The following is a 23,740-nucleotide window of genomic DNA, read 5'->3' as shown; positions in this document are numbered from 1 at the left end:
CTCCCTAAGTCTACACCTGTTTTTGCAAATAAATACAGTTTTAATTTATTGAAGTCTTTATTGTGGCAGAACGTCCCTTTCAGCTTGGTGCCATCCCAAACTCAACACACTGTTATAATAAGTGTATCTGTATTTTTGTAATCGTTGCACACAAATGGATCACATGGTTGGAGGATCGACCCATACACCAAAAGGTTGAGGGTCAATTCCCGGTGGAGCACATACTAGGTTAAGGGTCCAATCCTGTTGGGGCACATAGGGAAGTACCCAATCAATGTTTTTTCTCACACATTGATGTTTGTCTCTTTCTCTCTCCCTTTTCCTCTCTCTAGAAAATCAATAAACATATCCTATGGGAGGGTTTTTTTTAAAAGCCTTGATAAATAAGAAAACTTCCAGAAGATAATTATTAAAATAGAGCCCCAAAATGCCATAGAGAGACCAAAAGAAAAATTTAGAGATTATTTTTCTCTACATAAATAAATACTTAGTGGTCACAGAACCTGCCCTCCACCAGCCAGGAACCTGGCATGGATGGGCACTTGTAACATCACTTACTGCCCTCCCTGCTGGGTACTTTGCAGTCTCTAGAGATTCTCATCTCTACTCAGCCCTTACATTCAGGGTATTCACAGTGGAACTTAGGCATCAAAAACCCCTCTTCTTTCAAATTCCATTCTCTGTTATATCTGCATTTCAAATGCCACCTCCATCCATCAGGCACCCCACCTCCAGCAAATACAAGTACCAGATTGCAAATCATTATGAATATGTGAAGAGGAGGCCAATAAAAAGAAAAGCACTGTCTACATGAGGAAGCCCAAAGAGATGGTGCAAGGAATGGAAGAGCTCCCTAGCTCTGTTAATCCAAGAGTTAAGTCCCTGGACTTGAGAAATCTGGAAGGAAAAATTTTATTTCTTTTCAGCCTAGAAATGGCAAGCCTGAGGCAGGAGCAGGGGTGGTGGTGTTCATATTCAGAGGCGTTTGACTCTCTAGAGTGGAAGTTCTACATCTGCTTTATACATAGTTTTACTCTCACTTTTTTCTAAGATCATTCAGTTGTTGGGAGGGATGCAGAAATACAACTTGACTGGATTGAAATTTATGTAAGTGGTAGATGAACTGTTTGCAGAGTTGTCCCCAATTCCTCGTCTGTTTGCAAACTTTGGCAAAGTGACTGTGAAGCTCTTCCCATCCAGAGGAGGAGTTATTTCTCCACCTTGGAAACTGGGCTGGACTTAGGATTTTTTTCTTGTTTTAGCCAATAAATATTGTGGAAGTGACAGTATGCTTTACCATGCCTTGTCATATCAGTGGTTTTCACTCGGAATGTTGGCTCAGGTTTGTGAACAATCCAGGTGGAACTTCCAGAAGAGGAGGGGATATGTGGACAGAGCTCACTTATCCCAGCTGAGTCCTCCCTACACAGCCACAATAGCTGAGCCACTAGTGTATTAAAAAGCCCAGCCAAGGTCAGCAGACACCTCCTGGCTTACCCATAGCTAACTGCAGAATCATGAGGAGACCAGCAGACATCAGAACACCTCCACACTATACAAACTCATTGGAGATAAAGAAATTAACTTCCAGCCAAGATGCAGGCATAGGTGACACACTTTGCCTCCTCACACAAGCAAAAAAGGACAACAAGAAATTTAAAAACACAAAATAACCAGAACTGCCAGAAAATCAAATTGTATGGAAGTCTGATAACCACAGATTTAAAGAAGAAACATTCATTCAGACTGGTAGAAGGTGCGGAGACAGCAGCCAAGGCAGAGAGGACAGGCAGCAAGGAGGTGGTGGCAGATCAGGTGGTCCCACTTTTGTGTGCAGATGACCAGGAAGAATAACTGAGGAGCAAGAGAGACCACACAACCCAGGGTTCCAGCATGGGGAAACAAAGTCTCAAAACCTCTGGTCATAAAAACCTGTAGGGGTTGCACAGTGGTAGACTCTCCCAGCCTCACAGGAGAGTTCACTGGAGAGACCCACAGGGTCCTAGAACATACACAAATCCACCCATCTGGGATTAGCTCAGTTTGCTTGTGGGTAAAGAAGGAAGTGTTTGAAAGTAGGGCAGGAAATGAGAAACACCTTTGTTCCCTCTCTGACCCCCTCCACCACACACTGCACCAGGCTGCAGGGACCTGGGACGCCCTGCCCTGGCGAATACCTAACCATCTCCTCCTTACAATGTAACAGCTGTGCTGAATCCAAAATATATATATATATATATATTTTTATTAGTGCCATATATATATATATATGCCATATATATATATGGCACTAATGAAAAAACAGATTAAATCTCCCAAAATAGAACTGAGAGATAAAGAAATTGCCAACGTATCAAATGCACAGTTCAAAACATTGGTAATCAGGATGCTCACACATATGGTTGAATATGGTCACAAATAGAGGAAAACGTGAAGGCTATGCAAAGTGAAATAAAGGAAAATGTACATGGAACTAACATGAAGGAAAGAAAACAGGGACTCCAATCAATGATTTGGAGCAGAAGGAAGAAATAAATATTCAACCAGAACAAAATGAAAAAACAAAAATTCAAAAAAATGAGGAGAGGCTTAGGAACCTCCAGGACATTTTAAACATTCCAACACTCAAATCATAACAGTGCCAGAAGGAGATAAGAAGAGCAAGATGTTGAAAACTTATTTGAAAAAATAACGAAGGAGAACTTCCCTAATCTCTAAAAGAAATACACTTCCATGAAGTCCAGGAAGTTCAAAGAGTCCCCAAAAAGTTGGACCCAAGGAAGCACACACCAATGCACATCATAATTACATTACCCAAGATTAAAGATGAGGAGAGAATCTTAAAAACAGCAAGAGAAAAAGAGACAGGAGTGCCCATAAGATTATGAGCTCATTTCTCAAAAGAAACTTGCAGGCAAGAAGGGGCTGGAAAGAAGTATTTGAAGTCATGAAAGGCAAGGACCTACATCCAAGATTACTCTATCCGGCTAGCTATCCTTTAGAATGAAAGGGCAGATAAAGTGCTTCCCAGACAAGGTCACATTAAAGGAGTTCATCATCACCAAGCCCTTATTATATGAAATATTAAAGGGATTTATCTAAGAAAAAGAAGATGATCAAAAATATGAACAGTGCTGTTGGAAGATAGTGGCGAGATAGGTGGGAGCAGAGTCCACTTCCCCTTAACGCCAGTGAAATACCTAGCTGATCTGAGGAGCAGAGCGAACAGCCAACAGTATTCCAGCATATATGAAGATCGGAGACCAAAGATAGAGGACATCGAAAGATCAGACGGTAAGAAGAGTGCTTAAGGACAATAAGATCCCGGGGACATGCGCGGGGACAAGGGCGACTGAAGCTCCGGGGTCAGGGTCTGCTGCAGGATTTGTGGGAGAGAGCCAGGCTGGGCTGTGTGAGCAGCCAGGTGCTTGTTTGGACCAGGGGGGCTTGAATAGGAAGAATTTCTCAAAAAGGAAAAGAAAATAGAGGCACGTAGTAACTAGTTAGAGAACTCCCCGCAGCAGCCGCAGCATTGGCGGCCTCTGGCGCCCCTCCCCCCTCAGCCCCTGGACTGTGAACGCGGAAAAGAAGCCCTGGGGCTCACTTGAAGCCCGGCTGGCATGCGTCTAGGGGCCCACACCTGAAACCAAATCATCACCAAACCCTTATTATAAGAAATGTTAAAGGGACTTATCTAAGAAATAAGATGATCTTCTTCATCATCTTATTTTTCTTAGATAAGTCCCTTCACCTTTAACTGGAACATAATCAACAGAAGAAAAAAAAAAAGAAACAAAATATAACCAGAGACATTGAAGTTAAGAACAATCTAACAATAGTCAGGGGGGAGTGGGGAGGGGACAGTGAGAAGAGGGGACTACAGGAACTACTATAAAGGACACATGGACAAAATCAAGGGGGAAGGTGGAGGTGGGGGAGGGAGGTGGGTTCAGCTGGGGTGGGGTGGAGGGATGGGGAGAAAAGGCATACAACTGTAATTTAATAACAATAAAAATTTTTTTAAAAAATAAAAATAAGATGATCATATATATGAACAGTAAAATGACAATAAAGTAGTAACGATCAACACCTGAGCCTAAAAATCAAAAACTAAGCAAACAACTAGAACAAGAAAACAGTCACAGAAATGGAGATCGTATGGAGGCTTATCAATGGGGAAAGGGAGCGGGAAAATGGGGGAAAATGGTACCAGGAATAAGAAGTGTAATTTGTAGATGCAAAATAGACAAGGGGGGTGGTTAAGAATAGTATAGGAAATAGAGAAGCCAGAGAATTTATATGTACAACCCATGGACATGAACTAATTCGAGTGAATGCTGGTGGGAGGGAAGTGCAGGGCAGAAGGGGATAAAGAGGAGGAAAAAAATGGAACAACTATAATAGCATAATCAATAAAATACACTTTAAAGAAAAGAAAATAAAGAAATTATATTAAACCATTTGCTTTTCAAGGATGACTTTTTATATAGCAATTGCAAACTGATTATAATCAAAGTGAACAGAACTCAAGGCTCTTGTAATAATCTGCTACTCCTTACTTTTAGCATTTGTACTAATGGAGGACAGCACTCACATCGTGTTTTTTTCAAATGTATTTCAGATAACTGCATAAAGCGAGTCAACTGAGGCTTCATTCCAGGCAGTCAGGACAGGGGGAATGACCTGCACATTTGTGCAGGAACATTGGTGACCCCTTTTCACGTGACTGGGCAGGATTTTAACTCCTGTGTGATTCATCCTTTGATAATAAAGACTGAAGACATTCCTGAGCATAAAGGAGATAAATATTGTATGTTATTCATATTGATCACTCACTGTCCCTTTGGTGGATTTGGAAACATTTAGAAAATGGGAGATACTTCATTTAGAGCACTGGAAGAAGTCTCTTTAGTAGGGAACACACTGAAAGTTTTCAAGCAGAAAGAAGAAAAGAATTCAGGAAAAAACACAAAACACTCCATGTAATTCTTCACCCCTCACACATGAACATCATATTCCACATTTCAATTAACTGATGTGCAGCATGAAAAACATTTTGTACAATAATAAATTGTCTGGCTATTTTTGTTTTGTTATATGTAAGGTCATCTGTCACATATTAAATAAAACAATTTACTAAAATGTATATTTATTAGTAGACCCTCCTCGGAAACACAGATTTGATAGTCAATTTTTTCCAGGGGCTATGGTAGGCATGTGGTCACACAGCTGAATAACAGAATGAAGTGTATAAAACCAGGAGACCAGCTATAAAACCTACCAGCATGTTCAAGTCTACAGTATCAAGAAGTGTGGCAAAGGTAGTGCTATAGAAAATAGTGATGACCAAGGAAGTGAAAACTGTCATCTGTGATGGTCCTTTACAATAAAATTATGTAAATGACTCTGGTTATATTTTGTTTGCTTTTTTCTTTTGTTGATTATGTTCCAGTTAAAGGTGAGATCATATGGTATTTGTCCCTCACTGCCTGGCTTATTTCACTTAGTATAATACATTGAAATTAAGAACAATGTAACAATAGGCAGAGGGGAGTGGGGAGGGGATAGTGGGGAGAGGGGTCTACAAGAGCTAGTATAACAGACACGAGGACAAAATCAAGGGGGAGGGTAAAGGTGGGGGAGGGAGGTGGGACTGCCTGGGGTGGGGTGGAGGGGTGGGGAGAAATTGCAGACAATTGTAACTGAAAAAAAAATAAAAAATAAAATAAAAAATTTAAAAATATGTAAATGACCTCAGTATCCAAGTCCATAGGAGTGCATAATACATGACTACTCTTTCAGTAAAACAAGAGAAATATTACTAGGAATGATAAATGTCATAAGAGAATAAATTAGGTTAAAGTAATTCATGTTAACCCATGAGATACATGAGTATTTCTAATTACGTATGGTCCAAGATTGTATTAACTTGTGTCAGAACTTCTTGCTCTGAAGCTTTGAACATTCATGGGCACTTCTTCAGCCTAGTACAGTTGGCCCTTGAGAAGCTTACCTGCCAAGGAATCTTTCCAAGGCCTTCTTTATGTCCTTGTTCCTGAGAGTGTAGATGAAGGGATTCAGCATGGGTGTGACCACAGTGTACATCACTGAGACTGTTGTACTTGATTGTGAGTGGTGGGTACCAGCAGAGCCAAGATACACACCTAGACTTGTACCATAAAACAAGGAGACAACTGAGAGGTGAGATGTACAGGTGGAAAATGCTTTATATTTCCCCTGAGATGATGGGATTGTACATATAGAGGACATTATCTTAGAGTAAGAATAAAGGATCCCAGTAAGGGGACCACCAGCCAGCAGCCCTGCTGAAAAGTACATCACCATGTCATTAGGAAAAGTGTCAGAGCAGGCAAGTTGGATGACCTGTTTGAGTTCACAGAAAAAGTGGGGGATTTCCAAGTCTGAGCAGAAGGACAGATCCAACACCATTAAGCTTTCTAACAAGGAATTCAGAATACTAATGATCCAGGACACCAGAACCAGCAGGCCACAGTGCCCGGGGTTCATGATGACTGTGTAGTGCAGAGGGTGACAGACGGCCACATACCTGTCATAGGCCATCACAGTCAGGGTGAAGTTATCCAACACTGCAAAGAGTATGAAAAAATACATTTGAGTGATGCATCCTAAATAGGTGATGGCTTTGCTCTGTGTCTGGATGTTCACCAGCAGCTTTGGGATGGTGGTGGAGGTGAAGCAGATGTCTACCAAGGACAGGTTGGAGAGGAAGAAGTACATGGGCGTGTGGAGGTGGGAGTCTGAGCTGACGGCCAGGATGATGAGCAGGTTTCCCAACACAGTGATCAGGTACATGGAGAGGAAGAGCCCAAATAGGAGAGGCTGCAGTTCTGGTTCCTCTGATAGTCCCAGGAGAAGAAACTCTGAAATTTGTGTAACATTGCCTGGTTCCATGTGGACCAGGTGACTACCAGAAAATAGGAAAAAAAAAAAAAAGAATAACTAGTTTTCACATTAGTAACTTAGAATAAATGGTACATTTTTCTTTTAGAATCCAAATAATAATTTCCTAATTTGGTGTAGGATCTGGTTCCCCTTAAGGTATGGCTATTGTCAATGCTTATTAGAATTTCCCTTTCTACCATCAACTCATTCTTGAAATACCATGTATATTGCTATTTTATTGGGGATATAGTTCTTGCATTTGAGAAATATACTCATATATTGACTTTAGACCATGTTCCAGGCACTGTTCAGAGTATGGGATAATGAACAACAAAAGTCTCTACAGACTAATGATGAACAAAAAATATAATCAAAAAAATAATAAAGTAACATATCCAATGATGCAGATGCTATATAGAAAAGTAAATCGCATTAAATGGAGAGAGTGGAGAGAGGATGTTTCTTTTTTTTTTTGTAATTTTTATTGGAATTTTCCTATTACCACTTAGCCCCCTGATATTCCCTACTCCCCCCACAATCACCACACTGTTGTCCATGTCCATGAGTCCTTTTTCCTTTGCTCAATCCCCCATCCCCTAACCTCCCACTCATTAGCTATCATCCTGAGGTTTACCTACCTATATGTCTCTATTTTGCTTATTACATCACTTTGTTCATTAGATTCCCCATATAAGTGAAACCATATGGTATTTGTCTTTCTCTGATGGGCTTACTTCACTTACCATAAAGTTCTCCAGGGCCATCTATGCTGAGGGTGTTCTTTTTTATAGAGTTTAGCCAAGGTTTGCCTACTGGCAATAAAACAAGGAGACAACTGAGAGGTGAGATGTACAGGTGGAAAATGCTTTATATTTGAGGTGCTTTAACAGGCACCTCAAAGAAGACCAAACAGGAGGCTAAGGGGGAGGAAGTATTTGCCTGGCAAGAGAACAGCCACTGCAAAGGCCTTGAGGAAGTTGAAGGTTTTAGAAAATCAAGGCTCAGAATGAGCCAGTGTGTCAGGGGCAGGAGAGATGGTGTCAGGTGATATTAAGAAACAAGGGGGCCTGCATGCTGCTTTTGAAACTTCAAGTCACAGAGAGTTGCCTATATACACTTATGTAAAGCTTGAAGTTTATTATTCCAGTTGCAAAAACATCCTGTGAATTGAAAAGAATCTACTCCTCAGTCCCTTCTCTTGATGGAGTTCTGGCCCCTGTGTGATAAGTCACCTTGGAATACATGGGTCCAGGTACCCCTGCTCTGAGCACTGCTCTTGGTTTATGAGGCAGGTGAACACACACACCAGGTCTCCTCATTGGTGTGGTCTCCATGTTTGTCTCACTCACTATTTAGGCTATGAGTACATACAACTCAGCTGCCCAGATCAAGTATCTTTTCCAAAAAGAATTTAGGCATACTACCTCAATACTGCTATGATAAGCGTGCATGCACAAATAAGCCTGGGGCTCCATACTGGAATGTCCATTTTATGCCCTGTATTTAAAGAAACACAAATGTAGAGGGAGAGAGAGGAATAAAATGGAGTTGAGGTAGGAGTATATCTGTAGATAATAAGTTCAGATGATCTCTGAGAGATGATGAGGAAGAAATGTATTTGGATTCTGGCAGCTTTCCAACCCTAACTCCATACCCTTGAAGTCAAGCAAAAATAATAAAGGACAAAAGATGTATTTGTCTAAAACACAAAGGTAGTTATCTAGATATGCTGTGGAAACACCTTGCAGATTGACTACCTAGTGAAAAGTGATTAACAAAATAAACTATATTTTACAAAAGGGATTCTTTTTAATATAAAGCAGTAGAAGACTGGCTTTTCCTGTGTCTGTTCTATAGTTATTTGACCAGTGGGTTTTTACAAGGTCAATATGCAGATGAGACAAACCCCTCCCTCACTTTTCTCAAGTGGCCCCATTCTTTCTTGGACTTTGGATTTGGATCTCATTTTGGCAAATTAGTAGGCACTGTCTAATTCTGGTTCTGGTCTTCATCCAACATGCAAAAGCCTCCCCAGGACGTCACCAATAAAGCCTGCACATTCCATGACAATCCATCCTTTTACACTGAGTAACTTTCTTCATGTGGCTTAAGCCCAACCACATTATCATGCAAACATTTATTTCACCGTACTCTGCCTTCACCATCACAATGGGGTGGGAGAGAGTGGTGGGGAGAAAATGGAGACAACTGTACTGGAACAACAATAAACACATAGTGTGTAGATAAAAATTAAAAATAAATAAAAATAAAAGTAAAAATTGAAAATTTAAAAAAACCCACTAAATTAAAAACAAAAGAAAACAATGCCAGATCTGAACAAGCAGGGCTTCACCTGTTCAGTTCACCTTTATATTTCCACAAATGTATGTGTATATATGTGCACTTACCCAGAAACCCATTTACATAAGTGTGAAGTACTGAAAGAAATTGCAGGGGGAATAAAACCTGGTTAATCAGAGTGATTTAGCACCTGTGTTAAAGAAAACTGAATGGAAAGAAGTGAGACTTCTGGCCAACATGGACGCATAGGTAGACATACTGCGCCTCCTCACAACCAAAAGAAGGACAACAAATAATTTAAAAACAAAAAACAACCAGAACTGACAGAAAATCTAACTGTATAGAAGTCCAACAACTAAGGATTTAGAGAAGAAACATTCATCCGGACCACTTGGAGGGGCAGAGACAGGCAGCCAGGCAGAGAGGACTCCTGGCAAGGCAGTGGCTGGTTGAGTGGGCGGTCCCCCATTTGCGTACAGATAAACTGGGAGGAACTACTGGAAAGTGAGACAGACCACACAACCCAGGGTTCCAGTGCAGGGAAATAAAGCCTCAAAACCTCTGACTAAAAGAACCTGTGAGGGCTGAGGTTGTGAGAGAAACTCCCAGCCTCACAGGAGAGTTCATTGGAGAGACCCACAGGGTCCTAGAACATACACAAACACACCCACCCAGGAATCATCACCAGAAAGGCCCAATTTGCTTGTGGGTAGCAGCAGAAGTGACTGAAAGCCCACAACGAGCTGACCAAGTGGCATTGTTCCCTCTCTGATCCCTACCCCCACATACAGTACCACAATGCAGCGACTACGTGGGTTGCCCTACCCTAGTGAATACTTAAGGCTCCGCCCCTTACTACATAACAGGTGTGATGAGACCAAAAAAAATGGCCCAAATGAGAGAACAGATCAAAGCTCCAGGAAAGATACATCTAAGTGATGAAGACATAGCCAACCTATCAAAGCACAGTTCAAAACACTGGTAATCAGGATGCTCACAAAATTGGTTGGGTATGGTCACAAAATAGAGGGAAGAAAAAGACTATGCAAAGTGAAATAAAGGAAAATATGCAGGGAACCAACAGTGACAGGGAGGAAACCAGGACTCAAATCTAGGGTTTGGAGCAGAAGGAAGAAATAAACATTCAACCAGAACAGAATGAAGAAACAAGAATTCAAGAAATAGAGAAGAGGCTGAGGAAACTCCAAGACAACTTTAAATGTTCCAAAACCCAATTGCAAGGGTGTCAGAAGAAGAAGAAGAAGAGCAAGACATTGAAAACTCACATGGAAAAATAATGAAGAACTTCCCTAAACTGGCAAAGGAAATACACTTCCATGAAGTCCAGGAAGTTCAGAGAGTACCAAAGAAGTTGGACCCAAGGAAGCACACACCAATGCACATCATAATTACATTATCTAACATTAAAGATAAGGAGAGAATCTTAAAAGTAGCAAGAGAAAAGGAGACAGTTACCTACAAAGGAGTTCCCATAAGACTATGAGCTGATTTCTCAAAAGAAACCTTGCAGGCAAGAAGGGGCTGGAAAGAAGGATTCAAAGTCATGAAGGGCAAGAATCTACATCCAAGATTACTCTATCTAGCAAAGGTTTCAATTAGAATGGAAGGGCAGATAAAGTGCTTCCCAGACAAAACCAATTAAAGGAGTTCATCATCACCAAGCGTTTATTATATGAAATGTTAAAGGGAGTTATCTAAGAAAAAGATCAAAAATATGAACAGTAAAATGACAACAAACACAACTATCAACAAGTGAACCTAAAAAAAAAAATCAAATTAAGCAAACAACTAGAACAAGATTCACAGAAATGGAGATCACATGGAGTGTTATCAGTGAGGACGGGGAGGGGTAACCAGGGAAAAGGTACAGGGAATAAGTAGCATAAATGGTAGGTAGAAAATTGACAGGGGGAGGTTAAGAATAGTATAGGAAATGTAGGAGCCAAAGAACTTATACATATGAGCCATGGACATGGACTAAAGAGGGGGTGGGGGAAATGCAGGTAGGATGGGTGTACAGGGTGTAGGGGAATAAAGGGGGCAAAATGGGACAACTGTAATAGCATAACCAATAAAATATATTTTAAAATATTTTTGAATAAAATAAAAAGACAAATGAGCCAGAAGAAAACCACAAAACAAAGAAGTAATTAAGCAATTAAAATGAAAGGTAATTATCCCATTAGTGATACTGGAAAATAAAATGAAAACCAAAAGGGAATACACACCCAGTAGAACAGCTAAAATTAAAAGACTGGCTTTCCCAGGTGCATATAGAGCAATGGGAACCTCCATATACATCATGGGGGAGTACAGATTGGTACAACTACTTGGGAAAGCTGTTCGGCAGCATTACTAAAGCTGAACATATACACGTCCTGTGATCCTGCAATTCCACTCCAGACATACATACGTATGAGCACCAAAAGATATGTCCAAGGATGTTGAACATAGTGGCACTAATTGTAAGAGTCCCAAACTGGAAACAGCCCAGACGTCCACCAACAGTAGAATGAAATGAATTTATACAATAGAATACAGTAGTCTCCCTCTTATCTGCCATTCTGCTTTTATGGTGTCATTAACCCATGGTCAACCACAGTCTAAAAATATTAAATGGAAAATTTCAGAAATGAACAATTAGCAAGTTGCAAAAAACATTGATCAGAGCATCAAAGACTAATTAAAACAAGGTATAAACACCAACATGCATTCGTTGGTGTTTATGCATTAAATTGGCAAAGGCAGGGACTCAGAAGGTAAGGTATGCTATTCCTAGACATGGTGGCAAAGCAGAGGCTCAGTGTTATTTGTTGGATGAATCAGGAATTAGGCCTCAGTATACAAATACATTTAACACATAGTAAGGTTGTATTTGTATGTATTTGGAAAGATTGGATTGTTGAATAAAAGCTGGAAAAATAAACATCCACCTGGGAGAAAGTGAAGATGATGCACTACCTCTGTCATGTTACATAAAATCTGGGGGATGGACTACTCACTGGAAGAGTAACCAGTCCTTTTGGGTGAACAGAATGAAAACTATCTATTAATAATGATGGGTGGGCCATACCACCCTAATCGAGTCAGAGACTCAGGAGTAAAAAGACAGACATATTTAACTGAATAAAATACAAAATATTTTTATGGCCAAAACATACCTAAACTCATTAAGAAATAATAATTTTTATTTATTTTTATTTTTACTGTGTTAATTTTTATTGAATTTATTGGGGTGACATTGGTTAATAAAATTATGTAGGTTTCAGCTGTACAACTCTCTAACATATCACCTGTATGTTGTATTGTGCGTTCAACACCCCAAGTCATGTTACCACCATTTATACACCTCTAATCCTCTTCTATATTACTACACCAAATTATTTTTTAAATCATTTTAAGGGCTGATAATGAAAAAGTAATAACCATAAAATGTTATTCAAATTAAAAACCATCATATATGAATCTTTGATAAAAATCAGAAAATGTTCAACAAACAACAAAAAAGTTCCTTGATACCTGTCAGCCTAGAGAAAAACTTAGAAAAATGTCACATTGACCGGGATGCAGACTTTTAAACGGGTAGCAAAGGGGTGCTCTGTTTTTTCCTGGCAGAACTGTGGAGTGTTACAGCATTGGGAAAACAGACTGCAGGCAACTGCACACACTACCAGCACCTGTGTCTCTAACCCAGGGCTCCTCAGTCTCTGCGGGACTGCCATTCTGGGCCAGGTCTTTGCCTGAGGTATGGTCTCTCCTGGCCATGGCAGGAGGTTTAGAGCATCCTTGGACTTTACTGACACCTCCCATGAGACAACCAAAAATGTCTCCAAAGATTGCTCTGTGTCCCCTGGGAGAACAGTATATTGCCTCTGTTGGAGAACCGGAGTTTTAACGTAACAATATCAAATATTTTCATATATTGTTATAATAGCAATGTAATGAGTTAGTATACCTTAGATTTCAAGTGTGACTAGCACAGCCACACCTCAGAATATTAAGTAGACATGGAAATAATGAATCAGCATCTTACACTCTCTTTGACTGGAGGGAAGACCATAGGTATTGTTGAGTAGGAAGGAAGAGTGGACACAAAGAAAAAAAAATTTTTTTTTCAATATGCAAAGACATTTCTGATGGGCCAGGATGCTGTTCATGCATCTGTACAAAAGCACATGAGTGTGTATGTGAGCATAATATAGGAGGAGAAGATTTTTTTAAAAACTAAGACCTTATGGAATAAAGATTAGCAGCAGGAATGTAATTAGTTTAAGTATACTAATTACAAAACTATTGTATGAAAAATAATGAAGTGAGACTGAAATTGATTTATAGTAGGACAGAAAATAATAACAATGTCAACCAGGGCCACTGATCCCAGATTAAATTGCCACAGAGTTGGAAATAAAAGAATGTTATAAAGAGGTTTATATAATCGGGGAGAAAGCAGTATCCTAGTCATAATATCTTCTAATATAGAGATATGTGGATTCAAATTTGATTATGGAAGGTACAGGCCATCTTCAGTCAAATCTTTATAAAAAGTGCCTTCCAGAGGACGGTGAAGATGATGCCCATTTTGAAAGTGGAGCTGACCACAAAAGCCAAAGGAGCAATAAAGGATGAAGGAGATGTGGACAAGTTGGCAGTATGTGTGTAGGTGACTTATTAGTGATAAGTACACACAAGAACATTCACTTCCATTTTGTGTTTAAAGCAAGGATTCACAAGTGAAGAATATAAAAGTAACAGCTGTGGTTTTTTTCAGTAAGAAATGTAAAAACTAAAAAAGCAATGGAGAGAATACAACGTGAATGAGTGATATATTTCAGCCCACACAGTTAATACTCACAGTTCTCCACATATATGTACATAAAAGGACTCAATGACAACAAAGTTGCTGGGGGGGCGGGGAGGCCTCCAAATCCTTGTTTCGAGCAATGCAATAAAAAACCAGAATCAAAGCAAGCTGATCCCCTCTCTGCAAATGTTAGGAATTTGCAGACAATTTCCAATAGAGGAAGCAAATGAATAACTAACCCAGAAGTGTATTCACGTCACAGGTAATGAAGTAATGACAAAGTCAAGCTATTTAGCACACCTCTTTTTACTTATCAAACATATTATTTTTCATGCTAATTGAATACCCAGAGTGAAAGAAGATACTGTGGAATGTACTGCTCATGATCACTGTTGCAAGGTAATATTTGCAAGACATATATTGAATATGGATCTGCCTCATCAATATGAAAACAGTGTTGAGTATGCCCCATGATAAAAATAAAAAAGAACTGCCCTCACTTCATTGCACAGCTCTCCATAGCTAGTACACTACATTTTCCTACTCCCTTTAGTTGCAAAACTCATTGTACATGGTCTACTGTCACTTGAAATACTTTATGCCTCCCATTGCCACCTCAATTGGGCTTCCATCAGGGAGTAGTGAGCAATGACACATGTGTTGCTGACTTCAGTGTTCACTTCTCTTTTTAGCATCCCAAACAAATCATGAACTAGTTCATCAGGCAAGCAAACAACCAGAGGCTGATGGCTGTCAAGAGACCTCAAGTGAATGTGCTTGGCTTTGGATCTCTCTGACTCTTTCCTGGAGCACCTGCTGCACCCTTGGCCTCACCTGATCTGGAGCTCTGAAAACCAGGCCTTCCAGTAAAGAAAGTCCGGCGTCCTGGATGGATGACAATGGAGGCTGAAGCTCTCTGCTCAGACAATACAGCAGGAAGGAGGCAAGCATTGGTCTCCTAGACAAACTTAGGGTTCCAAAAGCAACAACCAGGTCCCATCCAGCCCAAGGTCCCTATGTCTGCTCATTTGGTACATTTCCACCTTGTTATTCCAACCTCTAATTGCATGATTTCCCTGTGGGTATAGACAGAAGGGACTGTTTTCCTGGAGATTCTGTGTTCCCAAAAACCCAGCTTGGAAGTCCAGTGAATCCTGTTTTTACTAGTTCCTCCTCATAAATTCTGTGGGTTCCAGAAGACTAACCTCCCAGCACTTTATCCAAACCCTGATTTAAAATTTTTCCAAATTTAAGACTAGAGATCCAGTCTTGATTACAAAACTCAAATCCCCAAATATTGAATGGTGGTAGAGACACAGCTCCTGATGTCTACAGTTAATTGCTATTTTTCTTTTGAACAAGGGGGAGAATTAAGTTCCTTTGCTTAAACCTTGAGGGTTACACACTGGGCTTCATGACATGTTGGCCAAAATAATTTGGAATTTCAACCTGATATCACAAGAGCTGTCCTATAGTCCCTCACTATGAAATATTTGTTACTTATAAGAAATACAGTTAGATTTCTTTTTGCGCTATAATCTAAGCTTGGAACAGAAAAGTAAATAGATTCTTCCCCGTAGCCTCCTGAAGAAAGTTAGCCCTGCAAACATTTTGACTCTAGACCATGAGACCTCAGGAATTGTAAGAGCATAAATGTGTTTGTTTTTAAATCACTAGTGTGATAATTTTACATTAGCATTAATAGTTGAAGACATACAATTATCCAAAGGAATTTTGTTCAAGAAACTGAGATAAAGTGTCTCATTTCATTCATTCAGTCTCCCCTGAGTAAAGGCATTTTGCATTATAATCTCCCCTTAAGTGGAAGACACATATAATCATTTTGTACATATTCAGTCTCTCTGGCTGGTAGAGAATTTCTTCTTGCATAAGTGTCAATGTGCTATATATTTGATGCTTTTGAGTTATATGGGAAAAGAAAATTATTTAATTCATGTTTACCATTTACTTTAAATCTTTGTGTCTAAATTTCTACATCTTTAAATTTTACATTAATTTAAGCATAAAATGGAGCAAAAATAGCCTCTTCAACAAATGGTGTTGGGAGATCTGGACAGCTACATGCAAAAAAATGAAACTCGATCACCAACTTATACCATACACAAAAATAAATTCCAGGTGGGTAAAAGACTTAAATATAAGTCGTAACACCATAAAAGTCCTAAAGGAAAACATTGGCAGGAAGATCTCAGACATTCCATGCAGCAACATCCTCACAGACAAGTCCCCTAAACAAGGGACATAAAAGAAAGAATAAACAAATGGGACCTCATCAAAATAAAAAGCTTCTGCATGGCTAAAGAAAACAGCACCAAATTACAAAGAGAACCAACAGTATGGGGAAACATATTTGCCAATGATACCTCAAACAAGGCCCTGATCTCCAAAATATATAAAAAACTCACACAACTCTACTCCAGGAAGACAAAACAACCCAATTAAAAAATGGGCAAAGGACTTGAACAGATACTTCTCCAAGGAAGACATACAGAGGGCCCAGAGACATATGAAAAGATGCAGAGAACCAAGATGGCGGCGTAGGTAGACACACTGCGCCTCCTCGCACAACCAGAACTGACACAGAATCAAACGGCAAGGGGGTCCAACACCAAGGAAATAAAAAATAAACATTCATCCAGACCAGTAGGAGGGGCGGAGACAGGCACCAGGGTGGAGAGGTCTTGCGTGGCTGTGGCAGGACCAAGACTGGCAGAGTGTGGGACAAACAGAGTCCGAGCACTAGCAGATCCTGCGGCCCCACATTCGCGCGTAGATAAACTGGACGAACGGCACGGCGGGGACGGAAGCACACCTCGCAACCCAGGGCTCCAGCTCGAGGAAATGAAGCCTCAAACCTCTGATTGAAAACGCCCATGGGGGTTGGGGCAAAAGCAGGAGAGACTCCCAGCCTCATGGGAGAGGTCGTTGGAGAGACCCACAGGGTCCTAGAGTGTGCACAGGCCCACCCACCAGGAACCAGCACCATAGGGGCCCAGTTTGATTGTGGGTATCGGAGTGAAAGATTGAAATCCGGAGAAGAGTGAAGTGGGCGCCATTGCTCCCTCTCAGCCCCTCCCCCATGTACAGCCTCACAGTGTAGCGACCAGCGCAACCCCGCCCCGGTGAACACCTAAGGCTCCGCCCCTTAAAGTAACAGACACGCCAAGACAGACAAACAAAAAAAAATGGCCCAAATGACAGAACACTTCAAAGCTCCAGAAAAAATACAACTAAGCGAGGAAGAGATAGCCAAACTATCAGATGCACAGTTCAAAACACTGGTTATCAAGATGCTCACAGAATTGGTTGAATCTGTTCGAAAACCGTATGAAAAAATGAAGCCTATGCTAAGAGAAACAAAGGAAAATGTACAGGGAACCAATAGTGAGGCGAAGGAAACTGGGACTCAAATCAATGGTGTGGACCAGAAGGAAGAAAGAAACATCCAACCAGAAAAGAATGAAGAAACAAGAATTCGGAAAAATGAGGAGAGGCTTAGGAACCTCCAGGACATCTTGAAACATTCCAACATCCGAATTATAGGGGTGCCAGAAGGAGAAGTGGAAGAACAAAAAATTGAAAACTCATTTGAACAAATAATGAAGGAGAACTTCCCTCATCTGGCAAAGGAAATAGACTTCCAGGAAGTCCAGGAAGCTCAGAGAGTCCCAAAGAAGCTGGACCCGAGGAGGAACACACCAAGGCACATCATAATTACATTACCCAAGATTAAACGCAAGGACCTACATCCAAGATTACTGTATCCAGCAAAGCTATCATTTAGAATGGAAGGGAAGATAAAGTGCTTCTCAGATAAGGTCAAGTTAAAGAAGTTCATCATCACCAAGCCCTTATTATATGAAATGTTAAAGGAAGTTACCTAAGAAAAAGAAGATCAAAAATAGGAACAGTAAAAATGACAGCAAACTCACAGTTATTAATGACCACACCTAAAACAAAAAGAAGAGCAAACTAGGCAAACAACTAGAACAGGAACAGAACCATAGAGATGGAGATCACATGGAGGGTTGTCAATAGGGGAGTGGGAGGGGGAGGGGAGGGAAGGTACAGAGAATAAGTAGCATAGATGATAGGTGGAAAATAGACAAGGGGAGGGTAAGAGTAGTGTAGGAAATGTAGAAGCCAAAGAACTTATAAGTATGACCCATGGACATGAACTATAGGGGGGGAATGTGGGAGGGAGGGGGCGGGCAGGATGGAGTGGAGTGGGGTGGAGGAATGGGACAACTGTAATAGCATAATCAATAAATATATTTAAAAAAGAAAAAAAAAGAAAAGATGCTCAGCATCACTAGCCATCAGAGAGATGCAAATTAAAACCACAATGAGGTACCATCTCACACCAGTCAGAGTGGCCAACATAAACAAATCCACAAACAAATGTTGGAGAGGATGCGGAGAAAAGGGAACCCTAGTACATTGTTGGTGGGAATGTAGCCTGGTGAGGCCACTGTGGAAAACAGTATGGAATTTCCTCAGAAAACTAAAAATGGAACGGCCCTTTGACGCAGCAATTCCGCTGCTGGGATTATACCCTAAGAACCCTGAAACACCAATCCAAAAGAACCTGTGCACCCCAATGTTCATAGAAGCACAATTTACAATAGCCAAGTATTGGAAGCAACCTAAGTGCTCATCAGCAAATGAGTGGATCCAAAAACTATGGTATATTTACACAATGGAATTCTATGCAGCAGAGAGAAAGGAGCTTATACCCTTTGCAACAGCATAGATGGAACTGGAGAGCATTATGTTAAGTGAAATAAGCCAGGCGGTGAGGGACAAATACCATATGATCTCACCTTTAACTGGAACATAATAAATAGAAGAAAAAAGGAAACAAAATATAACCAGAGACATTGAAGTTAAGAACAATCTCACAATGGTCAGTGGGGAGTGGGGAGGGGCCAGTGAGGAGAGGGGATTACAGGAACTACTATAAAGGACACATGGACAAAATCAAGGGGAAGGGTGAAGGTGGGGGAGGGAGGGGGGGTTCAGCTGGGGTGGGGTGGAGGGATGGGGAGAAAAGGCACACAACTGTAATTGAATAACAGTAAAAAAATAAAATTATTTTTTTAAAAAAGAAACATCATTGTGCAGTTGCCTCTCACATGCTGCCTGAAAAAAAAAAAAAGAAAAAGAAAACCCTATGGTACATTTATGCAGTGGAATTCTACACAGCAGAGAGAAAGAAGGAGCTTATACCCTTTGCAATGGCATGGATGGAACTGGAGAGCATTATACTAAGTGAAATAAGTCAGGCAGTGAGGGACAAATACCATATGATCTCACTTTTAACTGGAACATAATCAACAGAAGAAAAAAGCAAACAAAATATAATCAGAGACATTGAAATTAAGAACATTGTAACAATAGCCAGAGGGGAGTGAGGAGGGGATAGTGGGGAGAGGGGTCTATGGGAGCTACTATAAAGGACACAAGGACAAAATCAAGGGGGAGGGTAGAGGTGGGGGAGGGAGGCGGGACTGGCTGCGGTGGGGTGGAGGGCTGGGGACAAAATGCAGACAATTGTAACTGAATAAAAATTAATTAATTAATTTAAAAAAATTAAATGTAACATTTCCAGGCTGCAGCACTTTGTATTATGGGATACTAATTGCAGAGTTTTATAATTAATGATGCCATACTTTAATTTTCACGAAGCTATATGTTTGGGCCAGTCCATGACTGGAAGATTAGATAGCAATGGGAAGAAAGTAAATTTTTAAAAATATTTTCAGTCCAATTCTTCCCAAAATTATCATAGGTGATTTTCAAACAGTAGAAAATTTTAACATATCAGTAACCTCTACTTTTGTCTTTTACCTACAGTCAGTTATTTTCTTCTATTATTGGTACTCAATATATTTATCAACAGAAGCCATAATTGGCTGCTATGCTTGCTGTTTGTATTTTATTAGATCATTTCAGAGATGTAGAACAAGAATCAAACCAAGTTATGAAAAATACAAGCAATATTGCAAAATGACAGTAAGTCAAGCAGTGCCTCCCTGAAGCGTTGATGGAACACAGGCTTCCAGGAGTTTCCAGCCACAGTGTGAAAGCAGGCTGTACACTGGGCCCCACGCATCTCAGCCCTGGAACAATGCTGGCATGCAGGAGACTGTCCAGGAAAGACACATAAATTGTCTGTATCCTTGATTGGGCATCAGTGACTTTGGAAAATTGAATTTCACATCCATCATTCAGGTCAGCACAAATCCCTTGATAGAATTTCAGCCTAATTAAGAAGTGTGAAAGGAAGTTTGCATCTCCTTACTGATTCACATAAACAATTCCTTGATATAAATAGTATATACTGGATATGAAAAGCTAGTATAAAAATATACTGGTATGAAAAGTTAAAAAAAAAAACAACCATTCATTCTTTTCATTTCTATCCTTTTCAACTTTCTCTTAAGTTTCTCTTCAAATATGAATCTGTTTGTGTCCATATATGTGTGTTTGTTTTTTTGAAATAAAAATGTACATGAATAAACATATATGCATCCATACCACTTTATCACTGAACAGTTTATTTGGACTCAACAAGACATGTCCACATATCTCATTTATTTCTTTTTTTGCAAGGAGGGAGTAATATTTATTTATTTTTAATATTTTTTATTGATTATGCAATTACAGTTGTCCCAATTTTTCCCCCTTTGCCACGCTCCATCCAGTACCTTCATTCCCTCCAGCAATCCCTCCCTTAGTTCATGTGCATGGGTCATGCATATAAGGTCTTTGGATACTCCAGTTTTTATACTGTTCTTACCATCCTCCTACTATTCCATACCTACCAATTTGTACTTCTTAATGTCTGTACTTTTTACCCTATTTTTCCCCTTCTTCTCCAAACCGATAACCCTTCAAATGATCTCCATATCTATGATTCTGTTTCTGTTCTGGTTGTTTGTTTAGTTTATTTTTTAGACTCAGTTGTTTGTAGTTGTGAATTTATTGACATTCTAATGTGCATAGTTTTGATCTTCTTCTTAAATGAGTCCTTTTAACATTTCATATAAAAATGGCTTAGTGATGATGAACTCCTTTAGCTTTACCTTGTCTGGGAAGCACTTTATCTGCACCTTCAATTCTAAATAATAGCTTAGCTGGATAGAGTAATCTAGGTTGTAGGTCCCTGCTTTTCATGACTTTGAATACTTCTTGACAGGACCTTCTAGCCTGCAAAGTTTCTTTTGAGAAATCAGCTGACAGTCTTATGGGCACTCCTTTGTAGGTAACTACCTGCTTTTCTCTTGCTGCTTTTAAGATTCTCTTTATCGTTAACCTTTGGCATTTTAATTATGATGTGTCCTGGTGTGGTCCTCTTTGTGCCCATCTTATTTGGGATTCTCTGTGCTTCTTGGACTTGCATGTCTATTTCCTTCACCAAATTAGGGACATTTTCTTTCATTATTTTCTCAAATAAGTTTTCAATGTCTTGTTCTTTCTCTTCTCTTTCTGGCACCCTTATGATTCAAATGTTGGTACCTTTGAAGTTGTCCCAGAGGCTCCTTAGCCTATCCTTGTTATGGAGGATTCTTTTTTCTTCTTGCTGTTCTGATTGAATGTTTTTTTTTCTCCCTTATGTTCCAAATCATTGATGTGATTCTTGCCTCCATCCATTCCATTATTGGTTCCCTATAAACTTTTTTTTATTTCACTTAGTGTAATCTTCATTTCTGCCCATGTCTTTTTTATGCTGTTGATCTACCCAATGAGTTCCTTGAGCATATTAATAACCAGCATTTGAACTCTGCATCTGATAGATTGTTTATCTCCATTTTGTTTAGTTCTTTTTCTGGAGTTTTGTTCTGTTCTTTCATTTGGACCATAGTTCTTTGTCTCCTCAATTTGACAGCCTCCCTGTGTTTGTTTCTATGTATTAGATACAGTTGTTTTGACTCCCTGTCTTAGTAGTGTGGCCTATTGCAGAAAACCACACTAGTAGGTTGGATGGGGTAGAGCCTTACATAATTGCCAGGGCAAGGCAACCCATATGAACCAGGTTGATGGAGTCTCCAATATGGTATTGCCACTCTGTGGCTCTGTGTGTAGGAGGGCTCAGAAAGGGGCAATGCTTCTGCCTGGCCTCTGGAGCTTTGGGAGGAAGCTCTTCCACAGCACTCACCCTGATACCAGTCACTTCAGCTTCTCCCTGTATGCCCCTGGTGCCCTTCCAGCTGTTGTCCAGTGCTGGAGCCCAGAGGGATTGAGTCTGTGTAAGTCCTAAGTCCACTGCAGGCCCTTTAAGAGGAGACATGTAAGAATCCCGCAGTTTCTTCCACCACCCCAAGCCCCACTGGTTTTTACAGACAGAAGTTATAAGGACTTATTCCTGGCGCCGGAACCCTGGGCTAGGTGGTCTGGTGTGGGGCTGGGATATCTTGCTCCTGAGGTAACCCTCCCAATTTTTATCTGTCAAATATGGCCATGGGACCAGCCATTCCATGTCTCTGTGTCTCCATGCATCTCTGCTCCCCTACCCATCTGAATGCATGTGACTTCTTTAATTCCTAGGTTGTCAGACTTCCATACAGCTCGATTTTCTGACAATTCGGGTGATAGTTGTTTTGTAGTTTAATTGTAATTTTTGCTGTGGTTGTGTGAGGAGGTGAGCCGCATTTACCTGTCTCCATCTTGACCGGGCTCATTTATTTCTTGCAACATTGATCTGCAGTTATGTTTGCTATCCTACATCACTTTCAGAAATAAGGAAATTGAGGCTCAGGTTTAACAATTACATTGAGAAGCAATCAAAAGTCATTGTGTACTTTCTTGACTTATACACAACAGGAAACGTGAGGTATGGACTATAATTTTTATGACTTTTATTCATTGCATTTTATATTTTAATCACATTCCAGTTATATTATATACTTATACTTCAACAAATTACTTAGAAGGAAAAAAGCATAGCAGTGCATGGATTGCAGTAGGATCTAGAGCTCAGGTAGCTGACTCACAATGAGAAATGGTAGAAGGTATCTCTTCTACCTGGGAAAAAAGCAGAGTGCTATCTAAAAAAGAAAATAAATAAACAAAATGAAGCAGAAACAAATTCATAGTTACAGAGAACAAACTGATGGTTAGTAGAGAGGGAGGGTGTGGGATGGGGGAATAACAGGAAGAGGACTGGGAAGCATAAACATCCAGTTATAATATAAGTCATGGGGATGTAAAGTACAAGATAGGGAATAGAGTCAATAATACTGTGATAACTATGTATGGTGACAGATGGTTACTAGACTTATTATAGTCATCATTTTTGAGGTAATAAATATTGAATCACTATGTTATACACTTGAAATTAATATAACATTGTATGTTAACTGTAATTAAAAATAAATTTAAAAGGCCCAATTTGCAATAACTTCCTAGGTAAGGCTAATGTAACCCATGGTTCTTTGAATGTAGAAAAGGAAGAAAGAATATATAGTTGGTATCAGAACAAGATTTTAAAATGCTACACTGCTGGCATTAAAGATGGGTAAAGGGGAGTGACATCAGAGAAATGGCTGTGTAAGAGATCCCCTTCGTCTCTCCCCCAGAAATGTTAACAATTTGAACAGCTATAATTCAACAAAGGGTTCCCTGCTCAATGTACATGCATGCCTGACAGATCCTCACATTGAAATATCT

General features: G+C 40.0%; 1 protein-coding gene across 1 annotated transcript; it reads right to left on the bottom strand.

Moving 5' to 3' along the window:
• Window positions 1–6,009: 6,009 nt before the first annotated feature.
• Window positions 6,010–14,990, bottom strand: LOC112301480 (olfactory receptor 7A17-like). The gene is made up of 2 exons (XM_024556946.3): window positions 14,882–14,990; window positions 6,010–6,946 (listed from the first exon to the last, which is right to left on the bottom strand). Exon 2 carries the CDS (start codon window positions 6,931–6,933, stop codon window positions 6,010–6,012), a length of 924 nt encoding a protein of 307 aa, XP_024412714.2. The 5' UTR covers window positions 6,934–6,946; window positions 14,882–14,990.
• Between the last annotated feature and the right edge of the window lie 8,750 nt (window positions 14,991–23,740).

The sequence above is a fragment of the Desmodus rotundus genome, chromosome 9 (genome assembly GCF_022682495.2).
Source record: "Desmodus rotundus isolate HL8 chromosome 9, HLdesRot8A.1, whole genome shotgun sequence".
Taxonomy (NCBI): Eukaryota; Metazoa; Chordata; class Mammalia; order Chiroptera; family Phyllostomidae; genus Desmodus; species Desmodus rotundus.
Note: the sequence above shows the minus strand (reverse complement) of the source record. Positions and strands in the feature narration are given on the sequence as shown.